The sequence below is a fragment of the Mustela nivalis genome (assembly GCF_964662115.1).
Source record: "Mustela nivalis genome assembly, chromosome: 4".
Classification (NCBI taxonomy): domain Eukaryota; kingdom Metazoa; phylum Chordata; class Mammalia; order Carnivora; family Mustelidae; genus Mustela; species Mustela nivalis.
Genome location: NC_139023.1, coordinates 118,348,404 through 118,374,266, shown reverse-complemented (window position 1 = coordinate 118,374,266; position 25,863 = coordinate 118,348,404). Strand labels below are relative to the sequence as shown.

The 25,863-nt window shown below is 38.4% G+C and overlaps 1 protein-coding gene across 2 annotated transcripts; it reads left to right on the top strand.

Annotated features, from left to right (window-relative positions):
* Window positions 1–311: 311 nt before the first annotated feature.
* Window positions 312–23,710, top strand: NUDT9 (nudix hydrolase 9). Of its 2 annotated transcripts, none has more exons than XM_082728096.1 (8): window positions 312–534; window positions 5,839–6,078; window positions 8,572–8,667; window positions 11,312–11,398; window positions 16,324–16,435; window positions 20,303–20,449; window positions 22,290–22,374; window positions 23,197–23,710. In XM_082728096.1, exons 2-8 carry the CDS (start codon window positions 5,882–5,884, stop codon window positions 23,379–23,381), a joined length of 909 nt encoding a protein of 302 aa, XP_082584222.1. In that variant the 5' UTR covers window positions 312–534; window positions 5,839–5,881; the 3' UTR covers window positions 23,382–23,710. The 2 variants fall into 2 exon arrangements, with proteins under 2 accessions (XP_082584222.1, XP_082584221.1); XM_082728095.1 differs by lacking the exon at window positions 312–534 and adding an exon at window positions 697–1,149.
* Window positions 23,711–25,863: the final 2,153 nt, after the last annotated feature.

The following is a 25,863-nucleotide window of genomic DNA, read 5'->3' as shown; positions in this document are numbered from 1 at the left end:
ATGCCAAAAGTTCTGCATTCTTCAGTCTTCAGAACAATTCTTCCCAAAGTTTGATTAAGCTGGCTTTTGAGATAGTCAAAGTTTTATAATGTCTGTCCATACCAACCGCTTGAAAAACTGGATTATGTACTTAAAAGTTAAATATTTGCCACATGAAGAAGATAATGAATATAAAAAACTAAAGAGCCAGATTACAAACTGTTTTGTACAGATATGAATTACCAATCTTCAGTTTGGCGGTCTGGTTAATTTTTGCCCCTTGTTTGTCTTGGGTGTTGCTCTGTATTCCTGCTCCAAGCTGAGCAGCCGGCTCACAGCTGGTTTGCTCCTCCCGGGTTTGCCAGGGCCACATCCGGCAAAGCTCTGTCAAATTTAGCGACTTGGTAAAAGAGGAAGAGAAAAGCCTTAAGTGGACTGCAAACCTCTTAAGTACCTCTTTTGCCAACAACTTCTTCAGATAGGATTAGGACACCCGTTGTTAACTACGGGTGAAGGAGCCTGTAACTCCCTTCTGCCGATAAATAAAAATAACAGGTAAACAACCTTCTTTCAATCACTTTTCTTTCCTTCCCCATTTCCCCCCCCCCCCCCCCCTTCCAGCTCCCCTTCTTTCACTTTCTCCTTTTTCGGGCGCTTTTTCGGTTCAGTTCCCCCACTCCACCCCAAGTACGCCTGCGCACACTGGGAGGTCGAAAAAGCAGAGCGCCGCGAAGCCGGCGCTGTTCTTGCTTTACGGCGCGGCTGTAAAGCGCAGTTACGGACGCGGGAGGTCACGGGGCCCGCGTCGCCGTTCCGCGGCTGCCGGCGCTGGTACCGTCCGCACCGCCGGCGGCTCTGGTTTCCTTCGTCTCACCGGTGCCAGCGGGGGATTATTTGGGGAGAGCTCCCGGTCTTGTGTGTTTCTGTGAAAGGCGTAGATACTCCTTCCCCGAAGGGCGGCCCGGTCCTAGTGCCCGCTAGATACCTGGGGCCGTGGGGCGGACGGACGCTGTGGCCCCAGCTAAGCGTGACCTCGCTCCGCGAAGCCGCCCGCGGGCAGCTGATGGCTGAACGCATCCTGGGAAAGACTTTAGCCACAGTGTCTCTTTCGGTGGCCTTGGCCTCTGTGACTGTCAAGTCCTCGGGCTGTTGCAGTATTCCGGTGTGCAGGTATTTTCTCTCTAGTGCTGCCTTCGGAGTCTTCGGGTTGTGGGTGGAGCCGGCGTCCGGTCCTGCGGATTCCGTAGGCTTTGCGTGCATCCTGAGTTTTTATCGCGGTATTCACGTTTTCACAAAGACTCCCCAAATGTTTTATTTACCTTCTGAGGAAAAATGGTGGTAGTAATTTTTCTTCGTCTCTGATGCTGAAATACGCCATTCTCCATAAGTCACCAGTATTACTGTTTTCCGAGAGTTTAAATAGCACTTGTTCGGTCGTGGGTGGTGTCCCGTGCCATTCCCCCTGGTTGATACTTAAAACATTGTGATGAAAATTATTACATGCATATAGTTTAAAGATGTGAACAGTATAAATGGTGTAAAATGAAAAGTATAAGTCGTCATTCCTCCTCACCACCTCGTTTTAAATATATATTTATCATCTCTCTCTTTACCCCTGGGTAAATTTAGGGATTTACGGTATCTCATACTGCTTCCTACTTTTATATACCCCCCCCCCCCTTAATTCATTGTTCAGTAAACACGAGGTCCTAGATATTATGCCAGGTACAGAGTAACGAACGAGTTTGATGTCTCTAGGAATGGTTTTCAAGAAATTCTTCTCGTTTGGCATGTCCTGTTTACTTTGAGCAAAAGGAAATTTTCTTCAGTCCTTCCTCCCCCCCCCCCCCCGTTTTTGTCCTGTCTCCCCCTCCCCCCACCCTGGGACTCTTGTGACAACTGTTGGACCTTCTGGGTTAAACCTCTTGGTTCTCTTTTTCTCTCATTTTCTATTCGTTTGTCCTTTTTGTATGGTGTTCTTAGAGATTTTACTCAAATTTATCTTCCAGATTACTGATTCAGACTTCATCTATCTATTGTGTCATCTGTTCTATTGAGTTGCCAATTTTGACAAGAACTTCTTTTTCTCTAGTTGCTCTTCTTAATAGCAGCCTTTTCATATTTTATGGATATAAAAACTTCTGAATCTGTAAAAATGATAATTAAAATAAATTATCTTCTGTTTCATGAATTAACTGTTGGGTGTTAATGGTCCTGTACTTTTCGGTCCTTTTTTCTTCTGTTTTTTTCTTAAACATCTGGTGGGCGCCAGTTATTGGCTTATCTTTTGATTAATGTAGGTAATAGACATTGTTTTCTCTAAATGGGAGGACTGATAGAACATTGGCACATAGACTGGAAGGTTTCAGGTGAGTGTGTGTGAGCAGGTGGCCAGTGCACAGGCTGGGAATGCTCGCCTTCCCCTTTCCAGGATTTATACTAGTGGAGCGAATTCTCTGCTGAGCATAGCTGCCTTAACTGTATATCCTCGTGTGAACTGTGGAGATTTTAAGCCTAAATTGCTGCTTTATTCTATAACACCAGTATTCACAATAGGGGTTATAGTCTTCCATTTTAACTTTTTGGTTTTATTCCAGGGGCAGACATAACTAATGCCAACTTTTTATTTGGGGAAGGAGGGTGACCGATTTCCATGGTTATTGCCCCACTGCACACTTAGGACAGTTGGGACCACTAGTCCAAGCTTGAAACCACTCAGGCCACCTCTTTTAGGAATGGCATCTCTCACCCAGCTTTTTGTGCATATTCTCAAATATAATTTGTTGTATTTTGGTTTGTAGGTCAGTATGAACCCATCCACTTTCTACCTAAAATTGGTTACAATCTCTTTTTTAAAAATTTTTATTTAATTTTTAATTTTCAGTGTTCCAGAGTTGGTTACAATCTCTTATTCAGAGATGTTCTATTTAGAACACTCTTATTCAGAGTGTTCTATTCTCTCTCCTGCTGTGGATTTTGTTGCCTTTTGTACATCTTTATCTCTTTTCAGTGGGATGTGGGAGGGAAGGAATAAACATCTATGCTTTTTATAATATAACATCATGTGTCAACCAAATTCCAATTAAGGTAAAAATTAACAAAATTAATAAACAAATATTCCAAGTTAAAAAACCAAACTATATTCTTTGGAAGTTATGAGGGCTATTTTTGATAGATGCCACTACAACAATGTAAAATTGCTTACCAGTTACTCTCTCTCTCTCTTTTTTTAAAGATTTACTTATTTTATTTTAGATTTATTTTAGAGATTGTGTGTCAGTGGGGGGAGAGGGCAGAGGGAGAAGGAGAAAGAAGAGTTTTCAAACAGACTCCCCACAGAGCACAGCACCAAGGAGGGGCTCCATCACAGGACCCTGAGATCATGACCTGAACTGAAATCAAGAGTCTGATACTTACCTGACCAGGCACCCCAGTTACTCTTCATTTTTATAATACTGGGAACCCCGGGTGATGTGAGGGTATATCTAAAACCAGTGACTGCTTATTGATGCCCAGAAGTTTTTAATTTTGTTATAGTCCAGTTTATCTATTTTTCTTTGTTGCCTGTGCTTTTGGTTATATCCAAGAAATCATTGTCAAATTTAGTGACATGAAATTTTCCCTGTATGCTTTCTTTTAAGAGTTTTATAGTTTTAGGTCTATGTTTGGGTCTTTGATCCATTTTGCATTAGGGTTTACATATGCTGTAAAGTAAGGGGCCATCTTCATTTGCATGTGGATATCTAATTTTCCCAGCCCCATTTGTTGAAAAGACTGTCCTTTCCTGTTAAATAGTCTTGGCACCCTTGTCAAAAATCGTTTGACTGTCTGTATGAGGGTTTATATGTGGGCTGTCCATTCTATCCTATTGATCTATATGTCTGTCTTTGTGCCAGTATTACACTGTTCTGATTACTATAGCTTTATAGTAAGTTTTAGAATTAGGAAGTATGTTACTTCAACTTTTTCGTTTTCAAGGGACTGTTTGGGGTCCCTTCTTTGTGATCTTGGGAAGTTTTCAGTCTTTCACTATCACACCAAAAAATGGGCTTTTTGTATATGGCCTTTAATATGTTGAGATAGTTTTCTTCTTCTTCTTTTTTTTTTTTTTGCTTTTTATTTGAGGTAGTTTTCTTCTTTTCCTAGTTTTTTTTAATGTTTTTAGTGTGAAAGGTGTTGGATTATGGCAGACTTTTACTGTATAAGTTGGGATGATCGTGTGTTTTTTTCCTTTGTTCTGTTAATGTGTATTATGTTGATTGATTTTTTTTTTTTTAAGATTTTATTTATTTATTTATTTGTCAGAATGGGAGAGAGTGCACAGCAGAGTGGCAGGCAGAGGCAGAGAGAGAAGCAGGTTCCCTGCCGAGCAAGGAGCCTGATGCGGGACTCCATCCCAGAACGCCGGGATCATGACCCGATCTGAAGGCAGCAAGTCTAACTGACTGAGCCACCCAGACGTCCCTGATTTTTATATGTTTAAACATCCTTGCATTCCCATAAATCTCACTTGGTCATCATATCTCATCCTTTAAATGTGCTCTTGAATTTTGTTTGCTATTATTTTGTTGAGGATTTTTGCATCAATGTGCATCAGGGATATTGGTCTATAGTTTTCTAGTTTTCTAGTATTGTCTTTGTCTGGCTTTGATATCGGGATAATAATGGTGGCCTCACAGAAAAAAATTGGATATATTCAGTTTTTTTGGAAGAATCTGAGGAGGATTGGTGTTAATTCTTTACATGTTTCATAGAATTCACCAACAAAGCCGCTGTATCCCAAGTGTTTCTTTGTCAGGAGTAAATAAATACGGTTTTTGCATCACCTTTTAAACTTATTTATAGGGATGCCTGAGTGGCTCAGTCGGTTAAGCATCTGTTATTTTGGCCTAGGTCATGATCCTGAGGTCCTAGGATTGAGTCCCACAAAGGAGCCTGCTTCTCCCTCTGCCTGCCGCTCCCCCGCTTGTGCTCTTTCTCTCTCTCTGACAAATAAATAAAATCCTTTAAAAAATAATAGTATTTATATAACCCCATTCAAATTTCACGACTGTCTTGCAAAAAAAAATTTTTTTTTCCTTTTTTGGTTCAAGAACCAAGCCCAGATCATTGATTGCATTTAGTTTTCATGTCTCTTTAGTCTGCATCTAACTGGAAGAGTCCTCCATCTTTCATGATGTTGTTACCTCTTGAAAGAGTACACATATTTATTTTGCAAGCTGTCCCTTGAACTGATTCTGTTCTATTATTTCCTTATGTTTTTGATTCTGGTCATACATTCTGGTAAGGAATACTTCAGAAATGATAACTGTGTACTTACCAGTGTATGAAACAAGGAGACACAGCACATTGACTTTATTTCACCACCCTAGCCAGTTGGTGTTTGTCTGATCATTGATATTGTGGGAACAGGGCAGGGATGCTGTCATCAGTTGAGAACTCGTGTATTTATCATAGTCTGACTTTCTGTAGTATTATTCCGTAGTACTTGTTTTTTTTTGTGTCATTTTTGCCATACATTTTATACATGTGTTAGACTACAGACTATTTTCAAAGAAAGTCTTTTACATTTGTTTTTAGGTTGAATTTTCATAACATCCCCAACTTTTGTGCTAAAAAAGGTAAGCTTCTGTCCCTTGTTCTCAGCTAAAAGAAATACAATGAGTTGGTTCCAATTAATAAAATTTGGCAATATTTAAAAAATTTTTACATTTGAAAATAATTTTCTCATAGATGTTAGACTTGTATACTTTGAAATTGAGAAGTATGTTTTTGGGTCTTTGAGTTAGGTTCTTTATTTTTAATATATTTTTTTTTTGGTATTTATGTAAAATATTTTTTACCTTTTTTTCTTTTTAGAAACACATTTTCATCCTTTGGGTTTCATCTTAGCTCGAACATCATGTCTACTTCTAATGGTGCCAAAGAGAATTCCCACAACAAGGCTCGGACATCTCCTTACCCGGGTTCAAAAGTCCAACGCAGCCAGGTTCCTAATGAGAAAGTAGGCTGGTTTGTTGAGTGGCAAGACTATAATCCTGTGGAGTACACTGCAGTTTCTGTCCTGGCAGGACCGAGGTGGGCAGATCCTCAGATCAGGTGAGCAGATTTGCTGGCATTAGCTGGTAGCTGGGTGTAAGATGGTGAAGAGAATGGTTGTTGTTTTTTTTTTTTTTTTTTTTTTTTTTATATTTATCAGAGGGAGAGAGGGGGAGAGAGTGAGCACAGGCAGACAGAATGGCAGGCAGAGGCAGAGGGAGAAGCAGGCTCCCTGCTGAGCAAGGAGCCCGATGTGGGACTCGATCCCAGGACGCTGGGACCATGACCTGAGCCGAAGGCAGCTGCTTAACCAACTGAGCCACCCAGGCGTCCCAAGAATGGTTGTATTTGTAAGTTATCATTTTGACAGAGCTGAAAAATTATTTTTACCTAGTGTTTGACTTTGTCAGAACTCAGTTTCCACATTGGCTTGAATGCTTGCTAAAGCAAGACAGTCCATGTTTGCTGTTCTCTTGGGGGCTTTATGATGATTCTTCCAAAAAAGTAAATCTGTTTTTTTTACTGTGGAGTTGGTTTATAGAATGGCAAGTGGTGGTACTTATTTTCATTTGTTCTGTTTAGGTTATCAGTAGAATATCTTTTGTGGTTATTTTCCACCATAGCTAGACTCGTATTTGAAGTAGTGAAAATATTTTTCAGAAATTTTTCAGATTATTAGGAACAGGAGGATGATAAAATTAGAGCAGTGGGACAAAAATAAAGAAGGGATAGATAAAGGATAGAGAAGAAAACAAACACTCAAGCCAAAATCCTTTGACTAAATTCATGGAAGTACATCAATTCACATTTTATGTTTATGTTCTTTTAATGAATATAATGATAGAACTTTTTAATGTGCTAACTATGAACTAAGTATTGCACTAAGTGTTTTATAAACATTATTTTATTCTTATAATTATTCTGGAAGACAGACAGGGTTGTTATTTCTGCTTTGTAGAAAAAACACACACGAAGAATGGAAGCACAGAAAGGTTGCCCTTTACATCTGGTCACAGAGCCAGTAGATGGTGAAGCTTGGACTTGAACTCTGTGTGACTCCTAGGATTCATGCTTTTAACCACTCTGCTAAACTGCTACCGTGGTTTTAGAACAGTTTTATAAATTTGATTTAATGGGCCAATTTATTATAAATGCTTCCCAAGGGATTATTAGTCAGATAAGTAAAAAATGTTGCTAGTTAGTTCATTAGGTTAAACTTAACCATGGTCTTACTGCTGTGACTTGATTTTGACCTACAATTTTTTAATTTTATCTGAAGATGTACTTGTAACTTCGTGATAGTACTTGGATTATTAATCATGAAGCTAATTTGTGGAGATATCAGTAGCTTCAGGGAATTCTACTTCCCCCATTTTAGAGTATTTTACATATACATCATGTACAATTAAAATTAATGGTGTCAGCAAGGGTGGTATATAGTGTAAACAGGAAGATTGAATACATTTTCTTACATTTTCATTCAGTTTATTTTTTAGGAGTTGAATTTATATCACCATCTAAGTCAAGCTCTATTACTAACATTAATATTTCAATTATGATTAGTTTCATGCTTTTTTTCCCCAGTGGTGAGTATCTGGAGTCCCAAAAGCATTGTAACACTGGTTTTATAATGTCATGATTTTTACCATGTAATTCTTTTTATTTGTGTGTTAGATGGAAGATTGGTTAGAAGTCTTGAAAAAATGTCTGATCATTCAAATTGGAACTTATTTCCATAATAGAGCACAAATACTTCTTTGTTCACTTACTGAAATTAAAGCAAGAAAAAACCTAAAACTTAGGTCAGAACTGCCTATGAACAATGTAGTGCTATACAACTATTCACTATCAATGCAGTTATGTCACTGGTTTCCTAATGGTGAGGGAAGTAGTTTATTTACATTTACATTAAAAATATTTTTATTGAGGAATTATGGGTACAGTAGAGTGCACATTTCTTATGTATGCTTCTATAGCTCAGAACGATTTTATGTTTATATGGCTTTACCATGGAGATCAAGATTTAGAACATTTCCAGCATATATCTATTTTAGTCTACATCATAGTTGTTACGAAGTTTTAGGGTAAATTCACTGTTTTGTGGGTTTACTTTGATGAAAATATTAGCTAGTATATATTTGAGGAAATTAAAATTACTTTGAGACAGTAAAAACATCAAGATCTCAGAAAGGGGTCTTATTTTGCGATCCACATAGGAACCACCAGTTGCTGTATTGTGCCCACAGACAATACCTCTTTGCTAATAGTAGCGTAGACTTTTTTATTGTAGCATGTGGGAGGAGCTGCAGATTTTCTGTATAGTCCTTCCTAGAGGGGTTATAATATACATCCTTGTATTATAAGGTGTTTCAGTAAACACTTATTTTAAGAACCTGTTTCAAAGGAATAAGATGGATGTGTAAATGAAAACTGGCTCTTAAAAAATTAAGTTTCAGGCATACTTTATTATAAATAACAGATTGACTGGCATTAGTGAGCTCTTGGTAGTATTAGGCCATTATTTCATATTTTGCTTTCATATTCTCATTCCAGTGAAAGTAACTTCTCTCCCAAGTTTAATGAAAAAGATGGGCATGTTGAGAGAAAGAGCCAGAATGGTTTGTATGAGATTGAAAATGGAAGACCCAGGTAGGTACTGGGGATGGATATCTTACAATAATGGGTCTTCTAAGGGTAGAAAACCCAGTTAACATTTATCGAGTGCTTGTATGTGCCAGACAATGTACAGAAGAATTTATACGTGTGATCTAATTAAAACACTACAATAACCCTGTGGGTGGATATTTTTAGTTCCATTTATAGATAAGGAGAAAGAATGTAAGCAGTTTGCATACAGTAAGTGGGAGAAGCAGGATTTGAATGCACTTTTTTGTAACTCCACTTTGAAGGTGGAAATAACTGAGTTAATGAACAGAATGGAGGGGTGCCTGGCTGGCTCAGTCAGTAGAGCATGTGACTCTTGATTTGGGGGTTGTGAGTTGGAGACCCACATTAGGTGTAGGTATTACTTTAAAAAAGTTAGGAAGAACTGTGAAAATAAGCATGCCTCAACTAAAACAAAAAAAGAGCAGAGATCTGTAGTCACACTTCTTACCTTGGAAAAGTGTGATTGTATTCTTAGTTCCTCAAGGACAAGGCAGTGATAGTGCTCCTCTTACCATAACCTGGTCCTTCAGTTTTGCTAAATTCAGTCTTTGGTCATAGCTTCACTTTTCTGTGTTACTGGATCTTTTGATTATTTATTTATTTATTTATTAAGACTTTATTTATTCTTTTTTTTTTTTTAAAGATTTTATTTATTTATTTTTTTGTCAGAGAGAGAGAGCGAGCGAGAGCACAAGCGCACAGGCAGACAGAGTGGTAGAGGGAGAAGCGGGCCCCCTACGGAACAAGGAGCCCGATGTGGGACTCGATTGCAGGACCCTAGGATCATGACCTGAGCCGAAGGCAGCTGCTCAACGAACTGAGCCACCCAGGCGTCCCAAGACTTTATTTATTCATTTGACAGACAGAGATCACAAGTAGGCAGAGAGAGAGGAAGGGAAGCAGGCTCCCTGCTGAGCAGAGAGCCCGACGCTGGCTCAATCCCAGAATCCTGGGATCATATCCTGAGCTGAAGGCAGAGGCTTTAACCCACTGAGCCACCCAGGCGTCCTTTATTGGATCTTTTTAATAACATTGCATTTGACTTACTCCTTGGGTTCTTTTTCTGGATAGAATATATTAAAAAATATATTTAAAAATATATGTTAAAAGATACATACCCATGTAAAAGGAAAGGCAGCAAAGGCAAGATAGCATATTGTTTTAGCCAAGAGTCTGACTAATAGAAACAATTCTAGCTTGCCTGAGTAACAGGTGAACTTTAGGTTGATAGGATCATCTCAAGGAGGCTGAAGCATAAGTGCAGCTAACTTTAGGAAGGGGGGGAATTGAAAATCCATCTCTGCTTTCTTTACATGTTGCATTTATTTCTCTTTCACTGCAAACAACTTTTTCTGCTTCTCAGGCTACAGGATAGTCAGTCTATGTGTCTTTTCCATAGTTTCTGATGTACAAGTTAGAGGCTTAGCCATCTAAATCTAACATTCTCTCTCTTAATACTGGTTTTGATCATTTTTATTCAGGGGTGTCTGGTTACATGGAATAAAACATAGTTGTTGGCTGCCTTGTCCCTCCCCCTGTGAGCTTGAAAAGTAAAACTGTTGTCACCTGGCCAGGTGTCTTTATTTGTAAGTCTTGCTGAAATATTTCAAGAGCCTGGTACAAAAACAATAGCAAAACTCATTCAACTTGCATAATAGTCACAGGGAAAACCAGAATAAAAAGAGATGGATGATAAGGGAAAATTTGGGCTCTGTGTTTATTTACCTTCTTGTATTGGGAGAACAAAAGATAAAATCATAATTAGATAAGACTGTAGGTTACAGTGTTGTACTTGTACATAATGAAAGTTGAACATTAAGGAATAATGACTGGAATAAAATTACTCATGAGTGTTGCCATGTTTACCTGATAGATTTTTTTAACATTGGGTTGTGCTATTTGGTTAAACAGTAAGTTGGCATTTTTATAAAATTGTTTTCTTTAAAAATATTGAAACCCTCAATAATACTACTACCTCATTATATGATACAAAATATATATTATTGGTAATAAACATCCAGAACCCAATAGATGAGAATAAATGGACTTTTAAAAGTAACAAAAATAAGGGTGGAAGAACGTGTGATTCTTGATCTTGGGGTTATGGGTTTGAGCCTCACATTGTGCATAGGGATTACTTAAAATGAATTTTAAAAAAGTAACAAAACTACTTCATGAGAAGGATTTTATGAGATGGGAGTTAAGAAAAGGGAGTGGTGAGAAAGTGAAGATGAGGATGGGTATCTTGAAAGATAAATCATCACTGTTGTAGAGATAGATGATGACTAGGTACAGACCATTCATTTGTCCTGTTGTATGAGTCCAGAAAAGTGCTGGTTTAAATTTAGGAATATAGATGAAAACTGAAAAAGTTCTCATATTGAGAACGACTTTGAAAATGAGATCTTCTCCTGGTTCAAGCTCAGAGCTCAGACATGCACACAAAAAAGTTAAATAACAGTGTAAGGAAATACGTAATTTTAGTGCCAGATATGTGATAATGCTAATGGATTTGAGATGAGATATTATTTCCCTTTTAATGTACTTACTGCCTTCTTCTGGGTCATATCAAGTTATGTTAAAAAAAGATGGACACACTCAATTGTTTTTACATTTTTTGTCCCAGAAATCCTGCAGGACGGACAGGACTGGTTGGCCGGGGGCTTTTGGGGCGATGGGGCCCAAATCATGCTGCGGATCCCATCATAACCAGGTAAGAATGAAAACATTTCAGTAGCAGAGAGCCAAGTGATTGGAGAAATATGGACTGTAACCACATGTTTACATATACACATATATGTATGTTTGTTTATATATAATGTATACTTGCATAAGTGTGTGTGATTGTATATATACATGTATGTATATAGGTATACTTGTGAAGTCTGTATTTTAAAGGGACATCATGTGAAATCATACTGATAGAAGTGTGAAGATATAGTTTTAGGCATTATCTGAACAAAGTTAACTCACCTGGTATTTACTGAACATCTCTTTGTTCACAGAATTGAGTAGGTGTTTTGGAGGATATAAAAAAGTAAAAGAATCTTAAGTTTCAGCTCCCTGTCACAGAAGAGCTATGGCTTCATTTGCAAGATGAAAAATATGAAATCAGAAAACATGTCAAGGTTAAAAAAAAAAACACAAAACATGTCAGGTAACATGGGTGATAACAGGATGCTTTAGAATATTAGATGAGGGGTGCTTGGATAGCTCAGTAGGTTAAGTGTCTGACTCTTGATTTTGGCTCAGGTCATGATCTCAGGTCCTGAGCTCAAGCCCTGCATTGGGCTCTGTGTTGGGCATGGAGCCTGCTTAAATTCTTTTCTCTCCTTCTGTGCCCCCCACCCCATTAGATTAGATGTGGGTCATGATGATGGTAAACTGGAGCACCCAAGAAAGGCGTTGTTAAGGAGGCGGACTTGAGCTGAGCTTGAAGCTTGGATAGCGGGACAGCAGGATAGCCAAGAAGTTGGCTTGTAGTAGTATCTGAGTACTGAGGGCCAGTGAAAAACCAGCTTGGTTGAAGCAGAAGATTTTTGTAGAATAGTGGGTAATTAAGCTTATTTAATTTTTGTTCAATTTTATTGTGGAGAATATTAAATGCCAGAGTTAAGGAGTGTGAACTGGAGCCAGGGAAGATTTCAGAGCAGGGGACAGGCATTCTCTTCCTGAGGGAGGTCTATCTGGTAAGCTAGATTGTATTCAGAAGGCCCCTTGGTGAGCATGAATCAGAATAAAGAAGGTAGGTGAATCCAGTGTTTATATGTACTTGACTGTCTCCGTAGGGATCATCTTTCCAGCACATCTGGAATATTGTATCATCTCTGTCATTCTTTTAATTTCTTTATTTTTAGGATGTCTTCACTTACCAGTTCCCTTCTCACATGTAATTGTTAACTTCCCCTTATTTTTTTACTTTATTTTTTTTTTAAGATTTTATTTATTTATTTGACAGTTAGAGATCACAAGTAGGCAGAGAGGCAGGTAGAGAGAGGAGGAAACAGGCTCCCTGCCTAGCAGAGAGCCCGATGTGGGGGCTCAATCCCAGGGCCCTGGAATCATGACCTGAGCTGAAGGCAGAGGCTTAACCCACTGAGCCACCCAGGTGCCCCTGTTACTTCCCTTTAAATAATGCAAATACCCTCAATATTTTTACTTCTTTAGTTTTGATATTTTGAGGTCCTTTCTTTCTTTCAGGAGACTTTGTTTTTCTCTGATCTAAGAATATGATTTCATAGTTTAACTCTAGGAAAGTAGCTTATTTCCCTATTTTCAAGTTAGTGGAAGAGCCACCAATATTTGTCCCATTTTATTTGCCTGCTTGCCCTTTCAGTTCTCCTGTCAAAAGAGATCTTTACCCCACCCCTCACCCCTGACTTATCTTTCATCCATCTATCCACCTACCCACCTGCCAGTCCGTATCCACCTGCCAACCTACCTATCCATTTCAAATTTCTTTAGAAGCTTTATGGTTCAAATGAAATGGGAAGAGTTAATACATTTTTATTAATGAATGTAAGTAAAAAATATGAATGACAGTATCAGTTTCTTTCCAGTTTTGCTGAGACTAGCTAAAATGAGGAAGGTGTGAAACATTTGAAGCAGGAATGCTAATAAGGGGCCAGGAAGAAAAGGGAAGCTAGAGACTTAAAAGTTAGCTTCTCATTAGCTTATTTTTATCTTTGGTGGAAGAAATGTATGGATGGGAGTGTATGTGGTGATTTTGTTGCATTGTTTCAAAATAATAGACATTTTGAGCTTAATTCTGTCCTTATACAAATGAGACGCCTGAAGGCTTTGAGATGGTCCATGGCTGTGAAAGAGCCCACAGGTGGCAGAGTCTAGCTTTCAGCTGTGTTGTTAGGTTGATGTTCTTTGCTGCCTCGGTAATGGATCTGTTAACCAATGAGTCCCTTTAAATTGAAGAGGGGCAGTAGAAATGGAGGGGAGAGAAGAATGTACGAAGTTAGTTTGTCCATTTGTTTTTCACAAAACTCCTCAAAGTAGGTATTAACTTATCTGTTTGATAGATCTGAAAATGAAAACTCACTGAGGTTAAGTGACTCACCTAAATCTTGTAGATATGAAATTTGAATCACGGGTATTTGTTTTCAGATATTGTGCGTGTTCTTTTATACCAGTTTTTCACTAATGAGTAAAAGAGTCACCTAGTCACTTTTAAAGATTCCATTCCCTTTTTTTTCAAGTACTTCATGGTTCAGAACAGCATTGTATAGTATAGAATTTCACAAATGTTCTTGTCCATACTCTCCAGGGCAAGTGTTAAATTTTTCTCTTCCCAGGCCTCTCCTAGGATTCTATGTGTACAACTGACATTCCTTTAGATCCTTTAAAATGAAAATGTGTTGGGTAGTGTTAATATATTATTGTGAATAAAATCAGATCAAAAGTTAATGGTGTTAACATTTTCTTTCTAGTTTTGGTGAGACAGGAATGTGTGGGCTATCAGAAGTGGGGAGGGAATATCAATAGTATGTTGAAATACCATTGTCTGTAAATTAAAGGTAGTCAGCTACTTATATAGGGTTGTTTTGAGGTCTAAATGAATAAATACATTAAAGACTTAAAACAATATCAGTTATATAATAAGTGGTGTATAAATGGTTTTTTTTTTTAAAGATTTTATTTATTTATTTGACAGAGAGAGATCACAAGTAGACAGAGAGGCAGGCAGAGAGAGAGGAGGAAGCAGGCTCCCCGCTGAGCAGAGAGCCCGATGTGGGGCTCGATCCCAAGACTCCGGGATCATGACCTGAGCCGAAAGCAGAGGCCTTAATCCACTGAGCCACCCAGGTGCCCCGTATAAATGGTTTTTAAGAGATAAAAGTAAAACCCATGCTCTCTCTATTCTTACCATGTCTGCCTTCAGTCCTGTCCTCATCATCATGTACCTGGATCATGGTTAACACTTTTCTAGCCTCCAGTCTTGCTTCCCTCCAAACCAGCCTCCATACTTTTGTCAGAGTGAGTGAACTTTCTATAAAATACCAGTTGCTTATGGCTTTACTCTACTTTAAAAATATTCTCTGGCTCTCTAAGCAGCTGACCTTGTTTAATTCTTTGCCTACTCCTCCATTTTCATCACACCTCTTGCCCCCACTGATGGCCATGTAGCCAGACTCCACCTGTATTTACAACATACTATTTTACACCTTTGTTTCTTCCTCATGTTATGCCTGTGTCTGGCATCCTTAAAAATTGATGGTGTCTTGTACTAATTGTTCTTTCATTTCTATTTACTCCTCAAACTGTCATTCTCTCTTATTATTTATTCACCTACATATCTAGCTCTGCTGCTAGACTATGAGCTCATTCAAGGCAGGAATTATGGGATGGAATTGGTAGTTAGCCACTATATAAAAAAATTTGGAAACTCGTATTTAAACTCATTTTTTTAGGGGCACTTGGGTGGCTCGGTCAGTTAAGTGTCTGCCTTCAGCTCAGGTCATGATTTCAGGGTCCTGGGATCGAGCCCCATGTCGGGTTCCCTGCTCAGTGGGAGGCTGCTTCTCCCTCTCCTTCCTGCCTGTGCTTTCTCCCATTACCTCTGTCCCTATCTGTCTCTCTGTCTTAAATAAATAAATAAGTAGGGCTCCTGAGTGGCTCAGTGGGTTAAATCCTCTGTCTGCGGCTCTGGTCATGATCCTGGAATCCTGGGAATGAGCTACTCATCGGGCTCTCTGCTTGGCGGGGAGCCTGCTTCCTCCTCTCTCTGCCTGCCTCTCCGCCTACTTGCGATCTCTCTGTCAAATAAATAAATAAAATCTTTTAAAAATAAATAAATAAGTAAATCTTAAAAAAAAAAAAAAAAACCAACCCACCTCATTTATTTCATTGAATCTAATGCCATGCAGTGATTAGATACTAGGCTTTCTTTTTTGGTTTAGTACTGGAAGTTCAAAGTCTTTTATCTTTGCCTAAGTTTGTATTAGAATAATTCTTAAAATTGTGTGTTGAGGGTGGCTGTGGTGGGGGTAGAGAAGGGAAAGGGGAGATGTATCAGCATTTCTTCATTTCTTCTGGTTAGAAGAAGTGCATTCTGAAAGAATTATCTATTTAAAAATTTTTTTGAAAAGATTTTATTTATTTGAGAGAGTGAGCACGAGTCAGGGGGAGGGGCAAAGGGTGAGGGATAAGCAGACTCTGCAGTGAGCGCAGGGCCCAATGTGGGGCTCAGTCCCATGACCCTGAGATCATTACCTGACCTGAAATCAAGAGTCGGACACTTAACTGACTGAGCCACCCAGTTGCCCATATACTACTTGTGGTTCTTAAAAAATGTCCTTGGACTATTTTTTAAGTTTATGTCCCTGTCTCTAAATTCTGTTTAGCTTTTAAACTTCCTTTTTTGACAGTACGTAAGTAGTAAAAACTTTATATTCTGAATTTTTATTCCAGAGAATACAGTATCTTTTATGGAAAGTAGATATCCGGCTTGGTTTGTAAATATAGAGTGTTTCTATTACAGAATAATTTTTTGGTAAAACTAGCTGATTTGAGGTAGACTTATATATGTCTTTTTATAAAGAAAGATATATATAACTTTGTCTCAAGTTTGAGACAGGTCCTTTTCTTTGCTCTAAATCAGTTACGATTTTCTATTATTATTTTTAGGTGGAAACGGGATAGTAGAGGAAATAAAATCACCCACCCCATTTCTGGGAAAAACATCTTACAGTTTGTGGCAATAAAAAGGAAAGACTGTGGAGAATGGGCAATCCCAGGGGTAAGAATTAAAATTAAATCAAATTAATGTTTTAAGTCCTTCTTAGTTGCTTCATTTGCTGCAAGGTTATTTTGTGTGGATCTTTACCCTTCATTTATCTTCCCTCTCTCCCCACTTCAGGAATTCTTTTGTCATTCCTCACTGCAGTGAAGTCTCACTGTCAAGAGCAAGTTTAAGATGATGCATCAAAGTGTTAGAATTTGAGTCTAATTATAAAACCTTTGGAAAAGAACATGGACTTTGGAGTTAGACATAGGCTTGTATCCTGGTCTTTCCACTCAGAGCTGAATATTTGGAGTTCAAACCCTTCTCTTTAAAGTAAAGATAATTGTATCTACTTCATGGGATTACTAGTGATAAAGCACCTGACATAAAGTAGGTATTCATAAATGGTGGATCCCGTTTCAGAATTCAACCTCTACTTCAAGTCCGAGTAAAACTGAGAGCATTCTTGTGTTGAATTCTGATAACTTTAGACATTAAAAAAAGATAACTTTTATTACTTACTGTTTCTTGTAGTTTTAAAAAAGTTCCATAATATCATCAGGAATAGTGTATTTTTTTACGTTCATGTCAGTGTATATTTGAAGTGGTATTTTAAAATGGGTATTTGTATTAATAAAAGAAAGTACAAGAACCATATGATATTCTCAGTAGATGCTGAAAAAGCATTTGACAAAGTACAGCATCCTTTCTTGATCAAAACTCTTAAGTAGGGATAGAGGGTATATACCTTAATATCATCAAGCCATCTATGAAAAACCCACAGCGAGTATCATTCTCAATGGAGAAAAACTGAGAGCTTTGCTGCTAAGGTCAGGAACATGGCAGGGATGTCCATTATCACCACTGCTATTCAGTGTAGTACTAGATAGAAGTCCTAGCCTCGGCAATCAGACAACAAAAAGAAATTAAAGGCATCCAAATTGGCAGAGAAGAAGTCAAACTCTCGCTCTTTGCAGATATGATACTTTATGTGGAAAACCCAAAAGACTGCACTCCGAATCTGCTAGAACTTGTACAGGAATTCAGTAAAGTGTCAGGATATAAAATCAATGCACAGAAATCAGTTGCATTTCCATACACCAACAGCAAGACAGAAGAAAGAGAAATTAAGGAGTCAGACCCATTTTCAATTGCACCCAAAACCATAAGATACCTAGGAATAAACCTAACCAAAGAGGCAAAGAATTCTGTACTCAGAAAACTATAAAGTACTCATGAAAGAAATTGAGGAAGACACAAAGAAATGGAAAAATGTTCCGTGCTCATGGATTGGGAGAACAAATATTGTGAAAATGTCTATGCTACCTAAAGCAATCTACACATTTAATGCAATCCCTATCAAAATCCCACCCATGTTTTTCAAAGAAATGGAACAAATAATCCTAAAATTTGTATGGAACCAGAAAAGACCCCTAATAGCCCTAGGAATGTTGAAAAAGAAAACCAAAGTTGGTGGCATCACAATTCCAGATTTCAAGCTCTGTTACAAAGCTGTCATCATCAAGACAGTATGGTACTGGCACAAAAACAGACACAGATCAGTGGAGCAGAATAGAGAGCCCAGAAATATACTTTCACCTCTATGGTCAACTAATCTTCGACAAAGCAGGAAAGAATGTCCAATGAAAAAAAGACAGTCTTTTCCACAAATGGTGTTGGGAAAATTGGACAGCCACATGCAGAAAAATGAAACTGGACCATTTCCTTAAACCATACACAAAGAAACTCTAAATGGGTGAAAGACCTCAGTGTGAGAAAAGAATCCATCAAAATCCTTGAGGAGAACACAGCAGCAACCTCTTCAACCTCAACCGCAGCAACTTCTTCCTAGAAACATCACCAAAGGCAAGGGAAGCAAGGGCAAAAATGAACTATTGGAAGGAACTTCATCAAGATTAAAATCTTTTGCACAGCAAAGGAAACAGTCAACAAAACCAAAAGACAGCCAACAGAATGGGAGAAGATATTTGCAAATGACATATCAGAAAAAGGACTAGTATCCAAAATCTATAAAAGAACTTACCAAACTCAATACCCAAAGAACAGATATTCCAATCAAGAAATGGGCAGAAGACATCAACAGACATTTCTGCAAAGAAGACATCCAAATGGCCAACAGACACATGAAAAAGTGCTCCACATCACTTGGCATCAGGGAAATACAAATCAAGACCACAATGAGATTCCACCTCAGCCAGTCAGAATGACTAGTTAAGTCAGGAAACGACAGATGCTGGTGAGGATGCGGAGAAAGAAGAGCCCTCGTACACTATTGGTGGGAATGCAAGCTGGTGCAACCACTCTGGAAAGCAGCATGGAGTTTCCTCAAAAAGTTAAAAGTAGCACCCTACGACCCGGCAGTCATGGTACTGGGTATTTACCCTAAAGATACAAATGCGGTGATCTGAAGGGGCATGTGCACCTGAATGTTTATAGCAGCAATGCCCACAATAGCCAAACTATGGAAAGAACCTAGATATCCATCAACAGACAAATGGATAAAGAAGATGTGTGATATATATATAATGGAATACTATGCAGCCATCAAAAGGAATGAAATCTTGCCATTTGTGACAACATGGATGGAACTAGGGGAATTATGCTGAGTGAAATAAATCAATCAGAGAAAGACAATTATCATATGATCTCCCTGATATGAGGAAGTTGAGAGGCAGAATTGGGGGTTTAGGGGTATGGTAAGGAAGGAAAAAAATGAAACAAGATGGGATCAGGAGGGAGACAAACCATAAGAGACTCTTAATCTCACAAAACAACAGGGTTGACGGGGGGAGGGGGGCAGGGAGAGGGTGGTTAGGTTATGGACATTGGGGAAGGTGTGTGCTATGGTGAGTGCTGTGAAGTGTGTAAACCTGGTGATTCACAGAGTTTGCCCCTAGGGCTAATATTACATTATATGTTAATAAAAAATTTAAAAAATTATTAAAAAAGTAAAATGGGTGTTTGTGCAACAGAGGTGTTTTTTTTTAATTTTAAATTTTAATTTTTATAAGATTTTATTTATTTGACAGATAGAGATCACAAGTAGGCAGAGAGGCAGGCAGAGAGAGGAGGAAGCAGGCTCCCTGCTGAGCAGAGAGCCCAATGTGGGGCTCGATCCCAGGACGCTGGGATCATGACTGGAGCCGAAGGCAGAGGCTTTAACCCGCTGAGCCACCCAGGCGCCCCTTGTTTTGTTTTGTTTTTAAGGTTTACTTATTTAAGAGAGAGGCAGACAGGGGCAGAGGGAGAAGCAGACTCCCCGCTGAGTGGGGAGCCCAAAACAGTGCTCCATCCCATGACCCGAGGATCATGACCTGAGCTGAAGGCAGTAGCTTAGCCAACTGAGCCACCCAGGTGCCCCCAGCAGAGATTTTTGTTTTTTTTTACATTTAAAATTTTTTTTAGCAGTAGAGGATTTTATATTTTATGCCATATTATGAAATGGAGATAGTTTGGTAAGAGGATGACACTTTATACATATACTGCTATCTGCAAGAATGGTTTTTTCCATTGTAGGACAAAAATGGATTGGAATGAACAATGGGGAAGTATTAGCTTGCTGTATTCTTCCTTGCCTCCAGGCCTTCCCCCTTAGCTTGAGTTTGGAAGGTACCAGGAAAGAGGTCTGTTTGGCTCAGTTTACCATAGACTAACCTCGAACCAATTACTGTGGTCAAATACATGGGATACCCTGACTGGCTGCTTCTCCTAGAATCAAATGGTTTATAGAAGAACATAGCACAGGAGAATGGGGATCATGATTACGGGCAGCTAGAACAATGTTTACTGTATCACCCAGTAAATATTTGTTGCATGAGTTAAAGTGTATTACTTTTTTTCCCCTTAAAATGTGACTCTTAGGGGATGGTGGATCCTGGAGAGAAGATTAGTGCTGCACTTAAAAGAGAGTTTGGCGAAGAAGCTCTCAACTCCTTACAGAAATCTGGAGCGGAAAAAAAAGAATTAGAGGAACAGTTGCACAAGCTCTTCAGCCAGGAACATCTAGTGGTAAGAAAAGGTGGTTCCTCTGAAGGGACTTAGCCCCATGGATGAATGAAAATTATTTAAAAGTTCAACTGGAAATCCGGTAGTTTATTCTCTGAATAAAGTGAATTACCCGTGTATTTGAAATACATATTGCTAAACACAACTTAAATTCAGTAGATCGTCACTGAAATACAGTTCTGCTTAAAGTTTTATAGCCCAACTTTAGGTCAGTTTCATTAGAATACATTTATCTCCTCTGAGTTTTTCTTTGGACTACATGTTAGCTAATGTGACCCTGAGCTCACCCATCCATCAGAGAACCTTTAAAAAAAAATTATATGAATTTGGCTGTTTACAAAGACATTTACATTTTAAGTTATGTTATTCAGAGTTTTTTTGGTGGATAACCATTTAAGTCTTACCTCTGTTTTGTCTACATACCCTTTGTAATTTTAAAAAAAGTACACATCAGTATATGTGTACTGATGATAAGAAAACGTACTACAGAGTTTCTTCTGTTTTATGCTGGCTTTTGTTCCACTTGCTATGTTTCCTTTCTAGAATTGGGATTTCTTGTTTATGTTCAGGTTTTTGGTTGCATTTGTGTTAGATGGCTAGATCCAAATCTTTTCATGTATTAAGAGCTTAAATATTAGTCTTTACCAAATTTATTCATAGATCTCTTTATAACTAAAAGAATCTTTGTATGTCTGAAACTATAATTGCAGAAATTACTAAAACAGAGTAATACTTATAGAGCCTTTAAAAAAAATCATATGGCCCAAATGTGACTGGGAATTTCATAATTCCCAAATTATGAAATTAAAGTCTGTGGAGTTGAGGGTTTTGTGAAATTTTTATTTTCACATGAGGGGGTGGGAGGTGGGAGAAGGGACAGAGGGAGACAGAATGCCAGGCTTAATCCCACAACCCTGAGATCACGACCTGAGCTGAAATCAAGAGTGAGATGCTTAACTAACTGAGCCACCTAGGCACCCTGAGGGTTTTGTGAATTTTAAAGCTGACTCAAATGGTTCTGGACAATATTGTTTCCTGGGAAATTTAAATCAAACATATAGAATGCTACATGAAAGGTTGTGATATTTACATTTCTTTATGAAAGGTGAAATAATGGAGTCAGTTATGTCAAGAGGTTTTAAAATGGAGCTAAGAGGCCTTTAGGAGCTGGGCCTTGTGCACTTCACCAGGTGGAGCCCTGAACTTTTAAACTGGGCCAAACCACAAATACTCCAAAGACTACACAAACACCTGCAACTTGCTAAAGAACAGACTTGCTTAGTGACAGGCTCAGCAACTGATTATATTCAGCCACGATTGGTTTTCTTTACCAGTGCATCAGAATTCCTTGTAAATAACTTCTACAAGCATTTTCTTTTTAGCTTTAGAAAAGCCTGAATTGGAGGACCTGGGTGGCTTAGTCATTTAAATGTCTGCCTTTGACTTAGGTCATGATCCCAGAGTCCTGGGATCGAGCTCCCTGTTGGGCTCTCTGCTCAGCTGGGATCCTGTTTCTTTTCCCTCTGCCGCTCCTCCTGCTTGTACTCTCTCTCTCTCTCTCTCTCTCTGTCAAATAAATAAAATCTTAAAAAAAATAAAAATAAAAAAATAAAAAACCCGGCTTTGCTCCCTAGTGGGACAGTGGGTTGCTACCCAAATCTGTGTACCCTTAGTTGCTGTTCTTTGATCCTAAATAAATGTGTAATTATTGCCTCCTGAATATTTATGCACACTGTTTTGCAACAGGATATTTACATTTCTGATTCCAGTGAAGGTAACACACATCTGCTCACCCCATTTGTGTTTCATTCTACACTTTTTTTCTGCCTCCTTTTAAAAATAGATATATAAGGGATATGTTGATGATCCTCGAAACACTGATAATGCATGGATGGAGACAGAAGCTGTGAACTACCATGATGAAACAGGTAAACTGACTTATGTTTATTAAACTGGGTAAGAGGCACCTGATACTTTTGGAATGAATGCTCATCGAAGAGCATTTGCTTTTTCAAAGCTCTTGATAGCATTGGCAAATTTTCTTACAGAAATATGCCATTTACATTCATATGTAATGAATGTACAATAGTGAATGAGAGCAGCATTACTTTTAATTTTTTGATAAGTATAATATTTTAATATTTATATTTATTTGTAAATACAATTATAAATATTTTCATTTATGATTTCTGGTTTGGGGTCATGCTTAGAAAGGCCCACTTACCTTAATAGTGTAAAATGAATTGCCAATAATTGTTTTATTTTTTATACATTTAAATCTCTAATCCCTCTAGAATTTATTTTGACATAAGTTTTCATACTTATTTAATAGAACTCTTTTTTAAAAGGCTGATATTCTTACTTTTTAAAGAGAAAAGCTTCCATATTTGTGCCTCTACTTAAAATTTAGGAACTTGGGGGGCGGTACCTGGGTGGTTCATTTAAGTGGCTTCAGCTCAGATCATGATTTCAGGGTCCTGGGATTGAGTCTGACTTCGGGCTTTGCACACAGCGCAGAGTCTGCTTGTCCCTCTGCCCTTCCCGCTGCTCGTGCTCTCTCTCTCTCTCAAGTAAATAGTAAATCTTTCTTTAAAAAATTTAGAAACTTGATTAAAATTGGGGCATTTCGAAGATTTGGAACATTCTAGTTTTTAATGAACTGGGCCACATTTACTTGAAGCTACAGAATTGTGTTGAAAATAAATAAATGAATTACTTTTTCTTGGTGATATATTTTTTTTTGCTAACAGGTGAGGTAATGGATAACCTTACCCTAGAAGCTGGCGATGATGCTGGAAAAGTGAAATGGGTGGACATCAGTGATCAACTCCAGCTTTATGCCAGTCACTCTCAGTTCATCAAACTGGTGGCCGAAAAGCGAGATGCACACTGGAGCGAGGACTCTGAAACTGCAACTGAGTGCCGCGGGTTGTAGCCCACATCACTGTGGGAGCCATGAGCCAGCAAAGGGGCATGTGCTGAAAAGAAGGCAGCATCACAGAGCTTGTCCTACAGGAGGGCAGGGTTGGTCACTTGGAATTTATTTTATTCACTTTCAGAGCCATTTGCATTTAGAAGTTCGTATCAGAATATAATTAGTAAATATGGTGAAATGCAACACAGAATTTTCTGCTTTCCAATAAAAAAATATGAATAATCATTTTGTATGTGTTCTAATTAAGCATAGCTTAAACCAAGTCTAAACAACTGATGCTCGCTCAAGAATCATAATCTGAATAAAGATAAATTTATGGTCAGCCATAACTTCTGTTTTCCATCTAGTTCTTATTTATCATTTTTTTTTTTTCTGTTGATCTTCTGGTGTCTGAAGGATGTTCCTGCCACATCAGGCTCCTTTTAGGAGGAGCATCACCATTGTCTAATCTATCTTTAAATTATTTGCCTCATATTTTGTTTTATGTAATCTTGGAATTTGGAATCTTGCAATTTTCAAAATGGAAACCTTATATATTTTTCTTGACTTTAGAATCAGTGTTTTGAGGAAGTTTCAGTCACTCTTTTAGTCAATAAAGATCAAGGTCAATGAACAAGAGCTCACGTTCTCACTTTTCAAAAATTCTCAATTAGGGATGCCTGAGTGGCTGAGTCGATTTAGCACCTGCCTTCAGCTCAGGTCATGATTCCATGTTCCTGGGATGGAGTCCCGCATTGGGCTCCCTGCTCAGTGGGGATCCTGCATCTCCCTCTCCCTCTACCTGCTGCTCCCTCTGCTTGTGCTCTTTCTCTCTCCCTGTCAAATAAATAAATAAAAATCTTAAATAAAAAAAAACCCAAAACCCCAAAAATTCTGAATTAAAAGATATGTTCAGAGAATCGTAAAATGATATGTTTATTTCACTCTACTATAACTGCATGTATCATGAGTAAATTAAGAATAGATGGTCATACAATGGAATATTATGCAGCCATCAAAAAGACAATCTTGCCATTTACAATGACGTAGCTAGAACTTGAGGGTATTATAGTAAGCAAAATAAGTCAATCAGAAAGATAATTATCATATGATCTCACTGATATGAGGAATCTGAGAAACAAAAGAGAGGATCATAGGGGAAGAGAGGGAAAAATGAAACAAGACAAAACCAGAGGGAGACAAACCATGAGAGATTCAATCTCAGGAAACAAATAGGGTTTCTGGAGTGGCGGGGAGTGGGAGGAATGGGGTGGCTGGGTGATGGGCACTGGGGAGGGTATGTGTTGTGGTGAGTTCTGTGAATTGTATAACACCGATGAATCACAGACCTGTACCCCTGAAACAGTACATTATATGTTAATAAATAAGTGTTCAGAAAGGAATTGAAATGAGACAGACGGAGGTCTTTTCAGAGTTAATTTTTTTTTTTTTTTTGGAAGGGAACGATAAGGATTTGAATAGGTTCTTGAGAGGCCTACTGTTAACATGATTTGAGGAAAGGAAAGAGTTGTTGATGGTCTGGGTGCTCGTGGAGGCAGGGAAGAGGAAGGAAAAGAATACTTGTCTGATGGGCAGGTGTATCACATTTTGGCTATACGATGCCCATTGGGAAAGTCCTGTGGTATTTAGTCCTGTCAACCTAAAGTGAGGACCTTCATAATTCCTTTATTCCAGCTGGACTACAGATGGGGGATCTGAAGAAAAGGAGGTTTAGGGAATAAAGACATGGTTGTTGGGGCACCTGGGTGGCTCTGGGTTAAGCCTCTGCCTTCAGCTCAGGTCATGATCCCAGGGTCCTGGGATTGAGCCCAACATCAGGCTCTCTGCTCAGCAGGCAGCCTGCTTCCCCCTCTCTGTCTCTGCCTACTTGTGATCTCTCTCTCTCTGTGTCAAATAAATATATAAATCTTAAAAAAAAAAAAAAAAGGTCATGGTTGTTTCCCTTACCATATTTGGAAAAAGTATTATAGTAGCTTGAGGACAAAAGTGGGCTAAGGTAAATCAAAAGGTTTTTAGCCCCCCAATTTAGTGTCAAAACTACTTTGGTGGTAAACCTGAGCTGAACTGACAGGAAGCTTTCTGCCCATTCCTGTGACTGTAAGTTTTGCTGAGAAACATTAGAATGTTTGATTTCAGGGTGTTGTTTCAGACCATTCTGGAAGCATTATAAGGTTTCAATATGACATTAATTTTCTAAAATCCATAAAATCCTGGTCCCTGGTTATGTAATAAGGGACTTGTGCTGACTAGGATGACCTGCTCATTAGGTGGTATGTAGGATGACCTTCTTCTAGAATGAACAGTTTGGATTCTACTTTTACTGTTTGGCAAGAAGAGATTGCTTTTTCCTGGCACTAAATGGAATTCTTTAAATTGAAGCTGCTTACTAAGGCTCTTAAGAAAGTTTGAGCAATTCCCTGAAGGTCAACATTTACTTATGTGTAATAGTGTTGAAACATTTACAATGACACTAGAAAAGATA